Here is an 18,584-nt window from a genome sequence, read left to right as displayed (position 1 = left end):
ATCTCGTCACGGCCACCGTTTTCCGCCACTCGCAGACAGAAACAGTCGGTGATCGATCGGCTTGATTCCTACTCCCTCGCCTCACCACGCTCCCCTGCGTCAGGTCTTCCACTACTGCCTCTCCCGACGCCACCGCGCGCGCACGCACCATCTCGATCGCATCCAGCCTCATCAACTCCACTTCTCACACGCAGCACGCTTGCAAAATCCAAACGTGACACCCCCGGCCCCCGCGGCGAACAACTCCACGAACCACGCCCAAATCCTCCCATATCAGCAGCTAGCTAGCTAGCTAGCGCACAGCAACACATCACTTGGTGAGTTGGTGTAAACAGGAGGGTGGAGAGATGGTGAATGGCTACTGCAACCTCACCTCGTCGCCTCCGGTGGCCAGCGGCGCCGTGGAGGCCGAGACCAAATGGGAAGGCGTGGCCGTCGGGGCGGCGACGCTGGTGAGGAACTTCTCGTCAGCCTCCCAGAGGTTCAGGCCCGTGGAGAGGAGCAGGTCGACGGCCGGTGGCAACGGCGGTGGTCTGCAGGCCGTGGTGCGGAGGGCGTTCTCCATGAGGAGGCAGCCGTCCAGCTTCGCGGATGGGTACTGGAGGATCCACGACGACATGGACGGCGACGACGCGGCTGGCGAGCATCAGGAGCAGGCGGCGTTCCAGGATGGGGAGCAAAAACGGAGGGAAGAGCAGGATCATGCGACGGGAAAGAAGGAGAAGATCACGAAGAAGAAAGGGCGGATCTTCAAGGCGTGCAAGAAGCTTCTTGGGTTCTGATTGACACGTTGAGATCAAAGTTGTACTTGTAGTTCTTGCTTCCCCTTTTTTGTCTTTCTGTTTTGTCATGTTCATCGTTTGGAGTAAATAAGACTTGATTTCGTTGACAAGAACATGGGACGGTGGTGCCTGTGTATTTGCCTCACGTGAGCTAGCTAGATCTTTGATGGGTTCCATTGGACTTTACAACATGCATGTGGCTTAATAATTTTTATGGCTCCAATCAAACATTATTAAGAGTCAAAATTAGGACTATTAGAGATACTCAAAGAGCCACTCCAAATAACTCTCCAAGCTAAAATTTTACAATTCTAGCGAAAAAATTGTGATCCAACAACCTATCCAGCTGACTTGCCAAGCCATCCAGCTAACCAAACTAGTCTGCTCGCCAAACTTGACAGTCAAGTTGGCTTGCCGAAAATGGGCTTGCGCCGGTTTCCCCCATCTCTCTCCCATCCATGCACTCCCCACAAGCGTCGGTGCCCATGGTTGTGCACCATCACCGTTTGTGCGTCGTCTGGAAGGCCACCATCCGTCGATGCATTGTTGTCTGTCCGAGGTAAGTGTCGCCACTATCCAAAGACAAGATCATCGTTGCTTGTTTTTCGTCACCATGACACTATAACACCTTGTCCCGCTGCTCCTGCAGTTGTCGCCTCTACCTAGCACCACCGTCGTTGCTAACACCACCTCCCGAGCCATCATTGCTAACTAAGCGGATCCTGCCACCCATCCACTTTCCCCACCGGCCCCTCCCCAGTGCCTCCCGCTTCACCTGTGGTGCTGTCCGTCTATCTTGCACTCTCCAGTGCCACCCGCCTTCATCGACTACGATAGTGCGCCCCAATGACGTCATCCACGACATTGAGTGGCTTGTCGTGCTGCAGTCTGTGCAAGAGGACTCCCATCGCCTATTTCCACCGCCGTCCCGCCTTCGGCCCCTCCCCGTGCTGCCTCCGCATCGGCTCCTCATGATGTTCGTTTGTTGGGCAACAGAGAGGAAGGAAGAGAGAAATAAGAGGAGGAGCAGGGGCTGACATACGGGTCCGTTGTTATTTTAAAGAAGGTTAAATAGAGAGGTTGTCGGAGTAAGCAATCAGTGTGACTCTTTATATTAACTAGAAAAAATACCAGTACGTTGCAACGGGTAAATGCTATTTTAATCATATTATTGTTAGATTTTTTGTCTAAAAAGTATATGGGAATTTTATTTTTGATAGTATTGATATCTGTCGGAGATATGGGCCCGGGGGTATGTGAAGTAGAGGGGAATTACCTTCTCCGGCCACGTGACTTTGCAAGTTGGCCCCACTCACGCGTCACGCGAGTCGTGAAAGCGGCGGGGGGGGGGGGGGGTGCCTCGGGGCATGGCGTCACCCCCTCGGGCTCTCCCGCGGCTTCGCCCCGAGGCCCTCACCCGGCTGCCACGTGGCGGAGGGAGAGAGCGAGAGGGGAGCACAGGCTGAACAGCCATAAATGTGCGACGCCCCAACTGTCCCTCACCGCATTTAATGCGGTAAGGGCAGACGTGCGGCGCGCCTAGCTGACTCCTGTCCATCGGATGTGACCAGTGTGTGACCGGCCTGTTACCGTCACATCCGATGGATAGGGCAATCATGTCCTCACGTCGCCCCTGTACCCGGCAAAGTGGGGGTTGGTATGACCTGTCACATCCGAGCGTCACTCGAGTAAGGGCTGTCGCAAGTCACTATGAGGGAATGACAGGGCTGTCCCCCGTGTCAGGCGGGGGGCGGCACCGGGTTCCACTCGAGAACCGGTTGTTGCTTAGCTTCCGGGAGAAGACACGGTTTGAAGCCCAAAAAAAGTGGAGTGGGATCCCCCTCCTATGGAGGGTAAGTACAGGCGGCGCATGTGGTATCCCCTTGAGCTATAAAAGGAGGACCCTGCCCACTGAGATAAGGGGACGACTCCCAGAAAACCTGAACTCCAGAAGAAAGAAAGCGAGTGCGCTCTCTGGAGTGAAGAAACCTCTGTAAAACTCATCCATAATCCCAAACACAGGAGTAGGGTGTTACGCTCCATAATGGCCCGAACCTGTATAATCCGACGGCGTGCGAGCTTGCCGGTAATCTTAGGGACGAGCGAATGATTTCCAAGAAGCGAGCCTCTGCCCCCGGCCGAACTCACGATAGGGGGGTCTCACGATTCCCCGCTATCGAGGATCTTCCCTCGACAATATCTAATTTGGAACTTTTATAGGGATGATGGCCATACCCTGTACGTTGTTTTCTTATGATCTGGCATGGATTTTGAAGCAATTAGGAGTCCATCTCTCGTCCCAAGTTAATATGCAAGTTTCTAAAATAACTTCTTATACGACTCTTTATATATTTCCAATAGTAAACGGACTTAAAACAGACTCAAATACGAACAACATACCAAAGTATTAGCAGAAACATCTTCAATCTATTATTATATTATTAAAGGAATAGAAAAAGGAGCCTCCACGTTCGCTCTCATGGCCTAGAAATTCTCACATTAATCGGAGAAAAAGAAAACGCAGAGTCCATATAGAAATACATTTAGAAATAGCTGAAATTCAGAATTAAAAAATAAGGAATATTAGAAGAGGAGACTAGAGTCCATATAGAAATACAATTTAGAAATAGTTAAAATTCGGAATTAAAAAATAAATATTTTAGAAGACGAGACTAGAGTCCATATAGAAATACAATTAGGAAATAACTTAAAGTTGGAATTAAAAAATAAGGAATATTAGAAGTAGAGTATAGAGTCCATATAGAAATACAATTAGGAAATAGCTGAAATTCGGAATTAAAAAATAAGGAATATTAGAAGAGGAGACTAGAGTCCATATAGAAATACAATTATGAAATAGCTGGAATTCGCAATTAAAAAATAAAGAATATTAAAAGAGGAGACTAGAGTCCATATAGAAATACAATTTGGAAATAACTGAAATTCGGAATTAAAAATAAGGAATATTAGAAGTAGAGTATAGAGTACATATAGAAATACAATTAGGAAATAATAGAAATTCGGAATTAAAAACAGGGAATATTAGAAGTAGAGTATAGAGTCCATATAGAAATACAATTAAGAAAAAAAATAGAAATTCGTAATTAAAAAAATAAGGAATATTAGAAGTAGAGTACAGAGTCCATATAGGAATTTAAAACTAACTAAAATTTGGAATAAAAAGGAGCCTCCGCGTTCGCTCTCATGATCTAGAAATTCTCACATTAATTGGAGAAAAAGAAAAAAGTAGAGTATATATAGAAATACAATTTAGCAATAGCTGAAATTCGGAATTAAAATATAAGAAATATTAGAAGATGAGACTAGACTCCATATAGAAATACAATTTAGAAATAGTTGAAATTCGGAATTAAAAATAAGTAATATTAGAAGTAGAGTCCATATAGAAATACAATTACGAAAAAAATAGAAATTTGAAATTAAAAAATAATGAATATTAGAAGTAGATTATAGAGTCCATATATGAATTTGAAACTAACTAAAATTCGGAATAAATGTGATAAAATTAAAAGTAGAGTTTAGAGTCCGTATAAAAATACAATTTACAAATAACTAAAATTCGAAATTAAGAAAAACATAGGAAGAAGAGTTTAAAGTCAATATAGGAATACAATTTAGAAGTAACTGAAATTTGAAATTAAAAATTAAAGAATATTGAAAGATGAGTTTAGAGTCCACATAGAAATACAATTAGAAATAATAAAAGTTCAGAATTAAAAAAAATATATTAAAAGACGAGTCTAGAGTCCATATAGGAATATATATAATTTATAAATAACTAAAATTTGATATTAAAAATAATTAATATCTAACACGTATATAAAATACAATATCAATATTACACATTAGTAGTTTCGTAAAGTTATTGCAAAATTTAAAATTATGTTGTCATTGTAATATATTTTAATAATATAATGAGAAAACATATATGCTATTATATGAGAGAAAATATAATTATGCTAGCCGCGCAATCTGCGCGGGCCACCATGCTAGTTTTTATAATAGCAGAGATCGGAGAGGTGGAGATGTTTGGAGAGCCTAATTTAGGTAGGCTATTTAAGATGCTAAACCTTGATCAAAACATGTTTCCCCAAAATTAAGAATTTTTCTGAGGAATAGGGTCACCGGAGGTCCCTCAACTGAATAGCGAGATTTTCTAAGGTCCCTTAACTAGAAAACCAGAAATGTGTACCCCTAAATTCTCTCAAACCATTCACCGAAGGTCCCTTGGCAGTATTTTTGCTTGGTTTTGCTGACGTGGCATCCTAGTCAGAAAAAAAATAAAAAATTACGTGGGGCCCACATGTCAGCTGCACTTTTTTTCCCTTTTCTTTTCTTCTCCTTCTGTACTCTCTTCTCTGATTCTCTCTTCAGCAAGCGCGGCAGCCACAGACGGAGCGGCGTGACGGGGTTCTCCTCCGTGGAGGCGACGAGCACGGCCGCAGTGGCGACGGCAGGTTCCCAGACTCGGAGCCAGCGGTTGCCGACGCCGACGCGGCAAGTAGCGGGCGAGCGCGGTTGGAGCAGGTGGAGGGCGGCGGTCAGTGGGAGAGCGCGACTGCAGCGGCGGCAAGCGGCAGGCGAGCGGCAGCGGGCGGCGGCCCGCGGCCGGAGCAGGCGGAAGGGCGGCGTCGGCAGCTGTAGGCGGCGGTCTGGGCCCGGGGACTCGAGGAGAAGGAAACGCGAGCACCGGGGCCGAGGCGCGTGGGGAGCTGGTCGCGCAACGCGGCGACGTCGTCGGGGCCGGAGAGGAACCTGCGGTGCACGAGCTCGTCACCTAGCCGGAGCTTGTCGCTGGCCTCGTCGGACGCTGGCTCGTACTCGGGGTGGTCGTACGCCGGACGCGGCGGGTGGCGCGTGTCGAGGGGCTCCCTCACTCACACCGGCCGGACGCTCCGCGCCTTCCGCGAGCTCACTGACGGCCTGCAAGAACTGCGTGATCCCCGCCGCGTCGACAAAGTTGTGGCAGATCTGGGTGCTAAACACGAAGCCGCCACACCTCAGTCTCGTCACCTATGATGCAACACGAAGCCGCCACACCTCAGCCTCGTCACCTACATGCATGGCATCATGAACACGTAAATCACGTACAATACAAATGGTGCAAAATTTGCAAAGTTTATTCAAGTTTTATGACGATGTACATACGTACACGTAGAGTAGTGGCCGGTCGGTGACGACGGCGAAGTTGCTATCCGGCAGGGTCAAGAGTTCGCCGGCGCAAGGGATCGGCGGGCACAGCGAGTCACCGAACTCCTCCAGCGAGATGTCGGCGTCGGCCTCGACGAACGAGACGAACGCGGAGGAGGCCGATGAGGAAGTCCACCGCGTCCTTGCGCGCCTTCGCGTAAAGCACGCGACGCGAGCGCTTGTCCACCAGCAGCTTCAGCTGCGGCCCGGCCCCGGCGGGCTTCGCCGGCGCCGTCGTGTCGTTCGCCGTCTGCAAGCACGTAGTGCTCCTAGCAATCAATAATGATGTCCACATTTTTATTGACGGGAGCGATCAAGGAGAAGCTGACGGTGAGCCCGACGGCGACGCAGGCGCAGCAGCAGCATCTGGGCGGTGGCGAGGAGCGCGCGGCGGAGAATGCGGCGTCGGTGTAGCAGCCGCTGCTCCGGCTGAACGCGCTTGCTCCGGGTCTGGTAACCTGCCGTCACAGCCGAGGCCGTGCTCGTCGCCTCCACGGAGGAGAACTCCATCACGCCGCTCCGCCTGTGACTGCCGCGCTCGCTGAAGAGAGAAGAGAGAAGAGGAGAAGAACAAAAGAGAGAAAAAAAAATGTGCAGCTGACATGTGGGCCCCACGCAATTTTTTAATTTTTTTTTTGCTGACTAGGATGCCACGTCAGCAAAACCGGGCAAAAATACTGCCGAGGGACCTCCGGTGAACGGTTTGAGAAAGTTTAGGGGTACACATTTATGATTTTGTAGTTAAGGGATCTCAAAAAATCTCGTTGTTAAGTTGAGGGACCTCCGGTGACCTTATTCCTTTTTCTGAAGGCAGAAATCCTGGCCCATCTTTACAAATGGGTCAATTTTAGCCCAAATTTCCTGTCCCGTTAGGATGGGCCTTGGCAAACAAAGAAGGCCTCACTTGTAAGGATAGGAGTGACTAAAGCTTATTTAGCCCATACTTGTTGACGTTTTAGACAGGATTACACATACCAATGAGTGATTAATTAGTATGCCTACTTCCTGTTTTACCCCTAATAAATACGATTTTGAGGCATACCAAATCATAACCTGCTCTTGGTTTGAGTGGCCATCTCATGCAAAAGTGAAGCTACCAGTCCTGAGTTCGTTTCTTGGTGGCCACATTTTTTTGCATGGCGCTGTGGACGCGTGACTGTTGGCATGCATGCACTTTTTTCAGGCGTTCATGCGCGCAGTCGCCGGGAAAGATTTTTCACTCGCGCGCTGCTAACAAAAATTTTGCCAGGTGTGTTTGCCGCCAATAACTCAAATTTTGGCGCTGGTTTGCAGCAGAATCCCCTTTGCCATCTCCATCTATTTATGCTATGCAATACTAGCTAGTTTGACGCTCCAACTCCCTACATACTCCATCTGTTTAACATGAACTTGAACATGGAGCCATGACCTGCTCCATGGCGAAAATGGCGAATGTAGTACAAGGAGGCGAGTAGAAGGCAAAGAGCCAACAAGCAGGCATAGAAGAAGGAAATTACTCAGCGCGTGGGAGAGCAATGGTTGAACAGGAAACGAGAAGGCAAAGCATGCATGACGTTGGAAATAATGGGAGTAGTAATGGCCGGCTGCATGCATGCAGGGGCAAGCAGGTCCAAGATGCAACCAAAAAAGCTAAAACGTCAAGAAATATCACACAATGCTTCAAGAGCTAAAACATCAACTAATTTCAAACTGGAGTAGCCAACATTGGCCTAACTCTTCCATGGTTTTCCACTCTTGAATTAACTTCACAGTAAAATGGTGCGAGGAATGATACGATCATTTTCATTCCTCAGGTCAAGCGTGAGAGGTTTTCTTATGTAAACATTTTGGCTGCGTTCGGCAGCTGAAGAAAGTGAGTGAGTTTGTTTCGATTTCCGCGCGTACGCTTCCCAAACTACTAAACGGTGTATTTTTTGCAAAAATTTTCTATAGGAATGTTGCTTTAAAAATTCATATTAATCTATTTTTTAAATTTAAAATAGTTAATACTCAATTAATCATGTGCTAATGGCTCACCTCGTTTTACGTATCTTCCCAATCTTCTCAATCTCCTCCTCCTCGAACTCACCCTTAGTCATGCCACACATTTTACAGTGATAAAATTAACAAGAGACATACTCCGTGTCTCCGTTGCTCTGTACAGCCTCCCAAGTCCCATTCGAAACTTCAGTAGCCGCCCCGTCGTGATCGCTCGTGTTCAATGCACGTACGCGTTACTTTCGACGACTAACTGACATACAACCCTACGAATCAAATCAAATTAGATACTCCGTGTGCTGCTGCTGTTTGTGAAGTAGACATCGCGGTAGTGACCTGGTCGATGTCGACCGTCGACGACGCCATTGACGAGCATGAACGGCATACGAATCGGCGATGTAGAGGTCGCCGGATTTCAAATGGGACCGAAGGGCCAGAGGCCTCCTGCACATGCTCTCCGTTACAAGTTGCATACTGGGTTCTCGGAGGACCAGCACGGAGTTCACGGCGACACGCTCTTATGAGTTGTGACCTGTCTGTTCGTACGCACGTATTGGAGCGGAAGCACGTACACCGGTAGTTGCCGCTGTAAGCGGAGGTGGTCCAGCCGGCGACGACGCCGCCCCACTTGAGGATAATACGACTCGTCGGAGACGCTGGGTGTACGGGCCCACTGCGGCCGCCGTCGAACGCGAGGCTCTCTGGCCCGAACAGAGTGATGGTTGTCACCTACCGGCAAATGAAATGAAAGCTCGGACGAGTGTCGGTGACCTTGGCAGGGTTGCCTCGCCGGAGTCGGCCGCTCAGCAAGTCGGCGTCAAGATCAGCCCTAGGCCCCTAGCGAAGGAGAAGAGGACGAGGAGAGCAAGAGCTGGCACTGACGGTTTGCGTTCCATGTATATATATATATACACTCTGCTCTCTCTTGATGAGATGTGCAGTGGTTCCAGACCTGTTAAATGCTCGTTATTAAATTGCAATTCGCCAGTTCGACAGGAAAATAATTACAGCATGTAAACTCGTGTAAGCCCATATCATGTCCTTTTGCAGACAAACAAAGGTAGTTTCGCGATTGGTACGGTGATTTAGTACTCCACCAGTCCCAAAATAAATACACTTTTAGCACGGTTCATATCTAACGTTTGACCGTTCGTCTTATTTGAAAAAAATTATGATTAGTATTTTTATTGTTATTACATGATAAAACATGAGTAGTACTTTACGTGTGACTATTTTTTTTAAAAAAAATTCATAAAAATTTTAAATAAGATGGACGGTCAAAACGTTAAACACGGATATCTATGGCTGCACTTATTTGGGGACAGAGGTAGTACATCTGTGTTGAACAATTAAGATCGAAACATGAAATAATCAGACCTGTTTGCTAACCATGCATATGCACTCAGTTAAAGGCCATGCCTCATCAACACTTGTTCTACAGAAGTATTATAATTCCGCAAGATATGACATTACGATTCCAACACGTTAGCATAGGCAAGAAAGACAAGTGTGGGGGTGCAAATTGGAATGCAGGTGAACTCAGGATAAAACGTATTGCTTGTGTTCATAGCAAGGGAAAGGAGAGAAAGGAGGAGGAAGAAACAAAGAAACATCGTATTGACAGCAATACTGCATGAGTGAGCACCGAGCAATTTTGGATCTGACTTGCTTACAGTGATGTTTCCGCTTCATCACTTTTGATTCTTCACCGCGTCACCTGTTCTAAGCTAGCTAGTTGGCACCTAGCGCTTTTGAACGTGACCCAGGCCCTGCAGTAGCTGGTGGCTGTTCTCTGATCTTACTCCTACAAAGGACAGTCGCTGAAGGAAAATTATCAGCTCACAATTGATTCCAGTGGGTGGGGGCTCCGCTCTTGAACCTGACACGTGATGAAAACGACACTGCTTCTGAAAGCAATAACAGTGGCGACATGTCAAAACAGACACCATTATCATAAGTACTGCACTAGCTACTATACATGCACTCAGCATTTCCAAAAGTTAAAGCAAAAGTAAACATCACATCTAAGCTATTTGTTGGGTAGACAAGATTGCAAATGAGACCAGAGAGAAAGAACGCCGTGGTCGAGAGCGACCATCACGAAGCAGGCAATTTGCCATCTTTCCCTGTACCTGGAGAACCTACTACTCAGTTACTCGATCTAGGTGCTATACAAGCTTAACGAGACCTAGAGAGCACGAATTGCAAATTTGTACTATATTTCTAATTTTCTATGACAAGCTTGTGATTCACCGGGCACTGATGAGATATATAAGCGGCAAAAAGGTGATGCCTTTTTTTTTTCCCACTTTTCAGCAAGGGTGGATGCAGATTGCAGAGTGAGGAGAATTCCCCACCGGCACATGTCCTCATTCTCGCGCCATGGTCCCTGAAAACAGCACGCCCGTGCGCGCGTCTCCTTGGCCGCTCCCTTCTTCCCCATGGCAAAAAATCGTCGTTTGCAAAGAGCAGAACAGAAGAGCCCAAGATTGCAGAAGTTCAGGATAAGATGGACTCATCTGTGGAGAGATACTACTACAGTAGTAATGCTGTTGAGAATTGAGATGAGTTACTACACTTCACGGTAAGGCTGAAGAACTCTCCTGACGCCTGGATGCAGTACAGTACACACGATGAATCGAACCAGATGGTTGTTCAGTTCTTTGCCCCCGGCCGGGTGGAAAGCCATTATTATTGACTTGTTCCGTTCTTCGCATGCATGCACGAATAAAACACGCTACCAAGTTATAGCAACTACGCATTGCGTTTGCCATGCGTACATGCACTGTGCAGACTACGGAAGAGGCAAAACTCCATTCCTTTACAACGATGCGTAACGACCACCCAAATGTAGGAAGATAACGCCCCGTGTTTCAGCTAGCGAAATGTGAAATCGTAGCCGCTCGCGTTGACGAGTCACACAAGCCTGGCCTTTTTGCGTTGCGCAACCCGGGACGGACTCTGACGCGAGTCGGCGCTGACCAGTCCAGGGCACCGAAAAGGGCGCGGTAAAAGGGCAAAAAAAAAAAAAAGAGAAGAAGAGAGAGATACCTGCGGGCCCACGGCGCAGCCACACGGCCGCCACGCGAGAACCCTAACCACAATACCTACCGGTGTGCGTGCCCGCGGCTTGCATCCGAGTCGCCAAACCGCGGTTCGGTTCGCCGCGACCGCGCGACCCCCTTTCCTTCGCCCCCTCTCCCTTCGCCTCTCTTCTCTCCTCTCTCTTCGCACCGCTCCTTCCCCCCTCCTCGAGCTGCTGGTATCTCCACCGCGAGGAGAGGCGGAGAGCGACGCCATCCTCCCGGGTGCTTTCCGCCTCGCGGAGGGGGCGTGCCTCCCACGCCTCGCTCGATCCGATGAAGCGGCTGGGGGGCGCGCGATGCGGAGCCCGTGGCGGTGGGGGGGATTTTTTTTGGTTTGTTCAGCTGCCTGCTTCGAGCTCGCAACATTGCGGCCAGGTCGGTGGTTAGGTTTTTGGTTCGTTTGGTGATTATGTGCTCTGATTGGTGGGTTAGGGGTTCTGTGCTTTCGCGTTTCTGGTTGTTGATGCGGTGGAGATGGTGCTGCTTAGGGTTTGGGATTTTTGGGCTGGGATGCTCGATTGGGGTCGGAATTTTGGGTTTGCTCGGCGCGCTTCGTTTGTTCGATCATTTGAGTCGTGCTATGCTTGAGCGTAGCCGCCCTCCCCCTCTAGCATTTTTCGGTGATGGGGTTGCGAATTCGCGTTTGATTTGACTTTGATTTGTCGCTTTATTTTAGTTGTTATAGGGTTGTGCGCTTGTGGAAATTTGGGTGTCCCCCCTGTGTTCGCTGCGATTGGACTTTGCGCTGCGGATTGGGAATTCATCTTATTCGCGCTTAATGCTTCGTTTCGATCCGTGTTAGGGTTTGTTCGCGGTTTGGATTTGCGCTACGACTTATGTATTGACCTCATGAACTGGTTTAAGCGTAACCCATGTTTTCCCCTCTCTATTTGCGTCCTGTGGCTAGGGCATAGTAAGTAAGTCGAGGGTTCCATGATTTGTTCGGATCCAATGCGCGATTGTTTCTGTTTTGGTTTGTGCTGATATCATGCATTTGGTTGGCTCCGTTCGCTGGGATTCCGATTGGCGGCGTGGCTAGAACGTCTGATCTTTCAAATTCTCTGATGCTTACGTGATTTTTACGTTACTGGTGCTTCGTTGTGGCTAGATTTTTTGCTTGGTACCTCGGTCCATTTTGCGATTAGTCGTCAGAGCTGAATTTGTTTATACTGCACTCAGTTTGGCAGTCTACCTCTGGGTTCCCTCTGATTTCTGCGTATTGAATTTATGGTGCTTCAATTAATCAAATGAGCGTTATTTAGCAGCACATTTTGGCCTAGAGTTCAAAATTTTGTTTTTCTGATCAAACTATGGGATTTGATGCTTGTTGGATCGGTATTGCATACTTGATTGATGATTATACAGTTTATACTTTGGCTGGATTAGAAGTTTTTATACTAGTCTGTATACTTAAATCGTGATTACATTTATTTTACATGGTTCATATTTTCTTAGGATCTAAACCTTTCTACTTTCGTGTCTTATGTGCTAAGATAGGTGCTGGAAAGGTGATGCCTCATATTCTCGTTACTTGTTAGGTGTAAGGCCAGCAGGCAGCAGCTCTGTTCAGGTAATCTGTATTCATGTTTTGGTGAACCTGCTTGTTTTGGTAGTTTTGAGATCCTTGTATTGCTATGTCAGACCACATCTTATTGAATAATGTGGTAGTAGTTTGATCAAGTGTTAATTCACAGGGTTTGAGTTTGGTATTCATTGGTTTAAAAATCTCTCAATGCTTGATGTAGTTAATATGGTTTTATTTGGCAATCTAACCTTGTCTAAGGTTTTTCATTCATGGCTCAACGGGTGAAGAGCAATTGTGTGATCATGATAATTATAGAAGTGTCTGGTAGTAAACAAGTGGAGTCATAGATCATACCTAGGGATAAAGACCTAACACTGAAAAACTTCTGTATTTAACCCATCGACTCTCTGTTTAACTAAAATGCTAGTTGTGCTAAGTAGAGTTCATAAATCCTTCCTAGGAATTTGATGGACAATGCTGAAGTGAAAATTGGCATGCCAAATTCCCAATACAGGTTAATCAACTTAGTTTATAATCCTAACTGGTTATCAAAGATCCTTGCTTTTATTAAGCCTCATAAACTGCAAATAAGTGATAGTCGCTTTTGAAAGTTCCATGTATAAAATGTCATATACTCCTTGTAACATCATATTATGCATCTGTGCCATTATTCTGTTACCTTGCTCAACCTAATGGATAACTGGTGAAATTAGCGGTCAATGATCTATCCGTAACTCAATGTGAACATACTCTATCATGTTTGGGTGATAATTTTAGATAAATAGCTGGTGACAATTCTGAGTGTGATTGATTACACATTCTTGGTTCAATAGGGTTTAGGCCTGAATGCTTTTTGGCCTATTCTTATGTACACTGCTCCCTACACTCGTTAGCTCTACTTTTCTTTATGTTTAAGATATAGGACTAGGAGTGTGCAAAGTGCTGTAGTATATGCATAATATCACTGTTTTATGCAGTAAGGACCTAACACTGAGAAAGAATGAATCACAAAGTCACCTTACTCTTGCAGAATTGTAACATCCTATGCTTTTAGACATTTTAGGTTGCGTTCTTTCTAGCATACAGGCTAGGCTACTTCATCAGTTATCATGGGCACACTACCTGAAGTGCCAAATTATCTGTTTCGTGCAAAAAATTATATTTATATATATATATATATATATATATATATATATAATTTTTGAAAAAACAAGATAAATTTATTTTTCAAGTTATGATAGTTAAGACTTGATTAATTATGTGCTAATCACATGCTTTGTTTTTCGTGCCACTAACTAGCTCAGCAATTCTTTAGTATCGAACGCATGGGTGCATGGGTAATTACGGTAGTGCTAACTGAAATATGTTTTAGATATGTCCATCACTTACCAGCTTACTGGAATAAGTTATACAAACCATGCTGCATTAGGTTTGCAAACATTGCAGACTGGTGCTGCGAATCCATATTTCTAACACAAAAAAAAAAGTGTACATCGGATGCCTTGAACTAGGACTAACATCACTGGTTCTGTTGAATTTCGAACTACTAAAGGTTGCTCTTGTTCACCATAAGTAGTTTTCTCGAATTTAACATCCCAATTGATACCTGGAAAAGGGTTCACCTTTCATGACTCTTATTAAATGTTTCATGCTCGATGTATCCTGCCCTCCCTTATGCTGCATCTAGTTGATCTGATCAACGGAACTTCTGTGTTAAAATTGCAGGACACCACTTTCTACTATATGGCTACCTTTCATGGTGTAAAGCCACGACATGGAAGCCTGGAAGAATTTAATGAGTGTTCGTTAGATATCTTATTATTCATTTCAAGATTGTCATCTTTCATCCCACCCTCTTTATGCTGCACTTGAATGGGTAAAGAAAATTTGCAAGCCAGTTTTGACCAGTTAACTGCCTAACAATCATGTTATGAAAATTTTGCAGTAAGTCTTTAGCAAACTACCCTAACAAACATGTGCTACTAAGCCTTCCTCATTTTTGTATTGCAGGTGCGTTCGGAAGCTCTACTCGTTTAGTATAATCTTCAAGTGATCATAGATCAATCCTATCCCTTTTTTGCGATGCTGCTTGTTCATCTGCTTACTGTTAGCCATTTCTGCATTTGCATATATCCTGATAGCAATATTCTAGAGGAAATGTAACGCCCAGAAGCCTAGTTTTGTCACTGACATATATTCTCACATTGATCCATCATTACGTACGTTTTGTTGACTTGTGTTATATTTCTAACTTAAAAGCTTGGCAAAAATACTTGATTGTGCATGCAGAATTGAGCGTGCTGAACAATTCTGAGAAAGGATTGCTTCCAAGGAGGATAGATTAACATCATATCACTGGTCAGAAAGACAAGATTCCATGAAGGTTCACACAGGCCTCAGGTGCTACTCCCCACTCTCCCCTCAGTATTTACATTTCACACATTATGTACAGTCATCCAACAGTTGCCATGCGCCCAAATTTGCCTGCACCGCCAACAGATGATCCTATCTCATCCTTGCACCTCCCTGCAGCGCTCACATCCATTCTGCTACCACCATTGCCACCTCCACCACCACGACCCTTTCCTCTGCGTGGACTAGCACACTTCCTGCAGATGAACTTCTCAGGGACATCATCAAAATCACTAATCCCTGAACACCTGGTGTGTTGCCAAACTCCACAAACATCACATGCAAGCATCCTCTCGCCATCATCGTCCTTGGCTCCACAGGTGCAGTCGACCGTCCAGTTCTCCAACCCCCTTTCCATCCTGAATTGCACAATTCTTCGGTTATCCCCAGTGCACCTTCCTCTTACCCTCACGAGCTGGCTTGAGCCAAGCACATGCTTCACGAGGGTTGTGTCACTAAAATTTGGGAAGTCAGGGAGCTGTTCAACCTGGAAGCTTTGGAACATGAGGTACGTTTCTTGAAAGGCCCTTGTAGCCTGTATTTTCAGTTCAGCAAGGGTAGCACTTGCTGGTAAAAGCACTAGTTCCACCGGTGGTGCAGTGTAGTCTTTTGGGTGATCAAGAAGTTCAATGGAACACCTCACAGAAAGTAGGAATGGGTTCAAAGGAGCCCGTGGGGTGTGCTGATCGTAATGTTTGATGAACTGCTTGCAGTCGAGAATCTTTGCTGCTGCACTGTGTGATGATGCACCTATAACCTCTGGCTGTGAAGCCAACATGGTTTCTGGGTTCAGCAAAGCGTTATAGAGGAACTTCAGATCGTGCAGAAGATGATCAACAGAAGGCCCAAACGCAGCCGCATCAACTGACTGGTTGGAGTTATCTTCCAGCCTGCTTGTCAGCAGATATAGGAGGAGAGGGTCATGATAGTTTATAACAAAGTTAGCCAAATAGGAGCAACATTCTGAACATAGGGCTCACCTGTATTCAATTGCACTCGTCTCAGCATTGCAGCGGACAGCTATGAAATGGCCATCGTCCATCAGTTTTCCACCCAGTCCTCGAAGAGAATAGTCAAGTAGCTCCTGTGAATCAACAGCCTTCGATGCAGCTCCCCGAAGTGCACGCCATGATACCCACTGTCCAGGCTGAACAACCCGTAGGACCTTGAGCATTGCAGTTTCTGCCCGATCAATATCTTCCTTTGTCCACTTGCAGAGCACATTAGATGCAACTTCTTTGTGTTCATCAGTTGTGGGTTTTGATGTCTCATTCTTCTTGCGTGCTTGATGAAGCAGGTGCATTATGAACCGGAAGAGGTCCCGAACAGTCACAAGCTGGCGATCAGAGAGTGCCCAGTACAGAGCAATCGTGTTCTGCAGAGGGGTCCGAATGGGCTGGCGATGTGAGAAGTACAACGCGAGTTGTATACCGGAAAGCGTATTCACTGCCTCTTGGTAAGTATCTGAGGTTAGTGCAAAGCTACCAGCGCCAAACTTGTATCCCCATTCACCATACCAAGGATGGCCACTTGTGATGGCATGCAGAAGCCTGTATTCCATTCCATGCTTCTTGGATATGTCCATGACAGTTACTTTCCTGCAGTGAGGTTAGTGAAATTTTCAGGGTTATGGCATGCTGAATAACCCTCTTTTTGTAGGAACGACACATGAACCAAAACATATCGATCAATTTATACCTCACATGTAGCACCTTGCACAAGCGATCCCAGAAACTCATTATGTCACGGCCCGTGAGACATCTTGAGCCACCTTCACGGCCATTTACCCTCAGAAGGTGGCCATAACCATTTGCATGCACCACAGCGTGCAGCAGGTGGGTGTTGTCGTCCAGATGCATGTACCCGCACTCCTCCAGCTCCTCGCCATCCATATCAAAGTTGCATAGGAGGCATCTGGAAAACATTGCATCCAAAGTTAGCACGAACCACAATTAGCATAGGGCAGCATCATTCGATCACCAAATCTCTCACAAGTTTAATCTTTGCATCTAGGCACGATAAGAACAACTCGACAACTACACCACGATATGAAATAAACTAGGCACATTATCATCCTTCCGCCCGAAACCAATCGTGGTGTTACAGTTGACTATATTTATCTTCTCTGAAACTAACGGTGCTTGTTCTTCCCACCTTGATTCTCCAGCGACTGTGGGAGTCCCGCAGCGGAGGCAGCAGCTGTGGCGCTTGCCGCACACCTGGTTGTTGTCGTTCTCGATGATGAAATGGTACCGCTTCCCACAGACCGGGTGACCACTCCATCCTGCAACCAAACAAATGGCATCGCGCAAGATTCCATCACTGCTTCTGTAGGATTGAATTTTTTTCTTCTCTTTTGCTAAAGGATTGTGACAGCAATCAAATGTGGAAATTGTACATCAAAAGCAACAGGCCAACAATACTTGCATAGGCTAACAGTCACGGAAGGGGGCGAGAAGATTCAAGAGAAATTGCTGTTGGAAACAGACACGGCGTCATTTGCCCCTTTCACCCCGTTATTTCCCAAAAAAAAATTCACAACATTTATTCTGTAACATTTTTCGAAGAAAAGTTGCATTCCGAACTCGCTAAAAAAACTAAAGTAATACTCTATAAGAAAGACATTATCCAGCAATCATCACACAAAAAAATAAAGGCAAAATAATAAAATAATATTTTCCATCGGGGGAAATGTTTTTCCAAGAAAACCCAAAAAGAAAAGACAGAGAAAAATAAAAGGAGAGGAAAGCTACTCACCCACGACTCTGCACTGGTCACAATACACAGATCGCGATCGGAGCACATCCTCCTCAACGACGTTGAGCTCCACGGCGCCGCCGCCGCCCTCCTCGTCCCCCTCCTCGCCGACCCGCAGCGACACCCTCCACGTCAACAGATGCGGCGGTGCCGCGGCGGCCGCCGGCGAGAAGATAGAGGGGAGAGGCAGCAGCCGCGCGTACCTCGCGAGGAACCCCCTCACCGCCTCCCGGAACGTCCCGGCAGCCCCGCCGTCCCCCGCCGGCGGGAACCCAGCGAAGTCCCTGGCCTCCACCCGCGTCCTCGCCCTCTTCAGCGGCCGGCTGTTCACCACCATCTCCCCCTTCTCCCCCGCCGTCGGATCTCCTCAGATCTGCCTTCCTCCCTCGCCGCCGCCGTCGTCGTCGTCGAACCAGATCGGAACTCGGGTTAGGGTTTGCGGCGGCGGCGGCTACGAGATAAAGAGGAGGGAAGGTGATGGGGTCGATTCCTTCGAGGGGAAGCCTGGCCCCGTACGCCGGGTCCTTGAACACCAGCGCTCTGCAATGAATTCCGGGCCCACCGGTCAGCCTCCGGCGTATGGTGGAACGGGTGTAGGTGGCTCGCGGCGGGATGGGCTCGTCAGGGTCGTGGTAGAGCGCTAACCAGGGTTAAGCGTTGTTGGGTGGGTGGTTGGGTTGGGTTCGAGGGGCCGAGGGGGTACTTTCCGGAAAGTGAGCGGGAGAAATGGGAGGGAATAAAAGCTTGGGGGTACGATGGTCATTTCAGGCCCCTGGTTTTCGGAGGAGAGGGTCCGCGGGGAAATCGGTGTGTCCTCGTGTCGCCGAAATTCCC

At 46.8% G+C, this 18,584-nt stretch overlaps 2 protein-coding genes across 2 annotated transcripts; one reads left to right on the top strand and one right to left on the bottom strand.

Annotated features, from left to right (window-relative positions):
• Positions 1 to 972, top strand: LOC127759447 (uncharacterized). Its single transcript, XM_052283975.1, has one exon. It carries the CDS (start codon positions 348 to 350, stop codon positions 780 to 782), a length of 435 nt encoding a protein of 144 aa, XP_052139935.1. The 5' UTR covers positions 1 to 347; the 3' UTR covers positions 783 to 972.
• Positions 973 to 14,801: 13,829 nt separating this feature from the next.
• LOC127762306 (PHD finger protein At1g33420) lies at positions 14,802 to 18,453 on the bottom strand. The gene is made up of 5 exons (XM_052286759.1): positions 17,751 to 18,453; positions 17,148 to 17,277; positions 16,692 to 16,907; positions 15,974 to 16,591; positions 14,802 to 15,883 (listed from the first exon to the last, which is right to left on the bottom strand). Exons 1-5 carry the CDS (start codon positions 18,085 to 18,087, stop codon positions 15,034 to 15,036), a joined length of 2,151 nt encoding a protein of 716 aa, XP_052142719.1. The 5' UTR covers positions 18,088 to 18,453; the 3' UTR covers positions 14,802 to 15,033.
• Between the last annotated feature and the right edge of the window lie 131 nt (positions 18,454 to 18,584).

Source organism: Oryza glaberrima, chromosome 1, assembly GCF_000147395.1.
Source record: "Oryza glaberrima chromosome 1, OglaRS2, whole genome shotgun sequence".
Lineage (NCBI taxonomy): Eukaryota > Viridiplantae > Streptophyta > Magnoliopsida > Poales > Poaceae > Oryza > Oryza glaberrima.
This window is presented reverse-complemented; position numbering and strand designations above follow the sequence as displayed.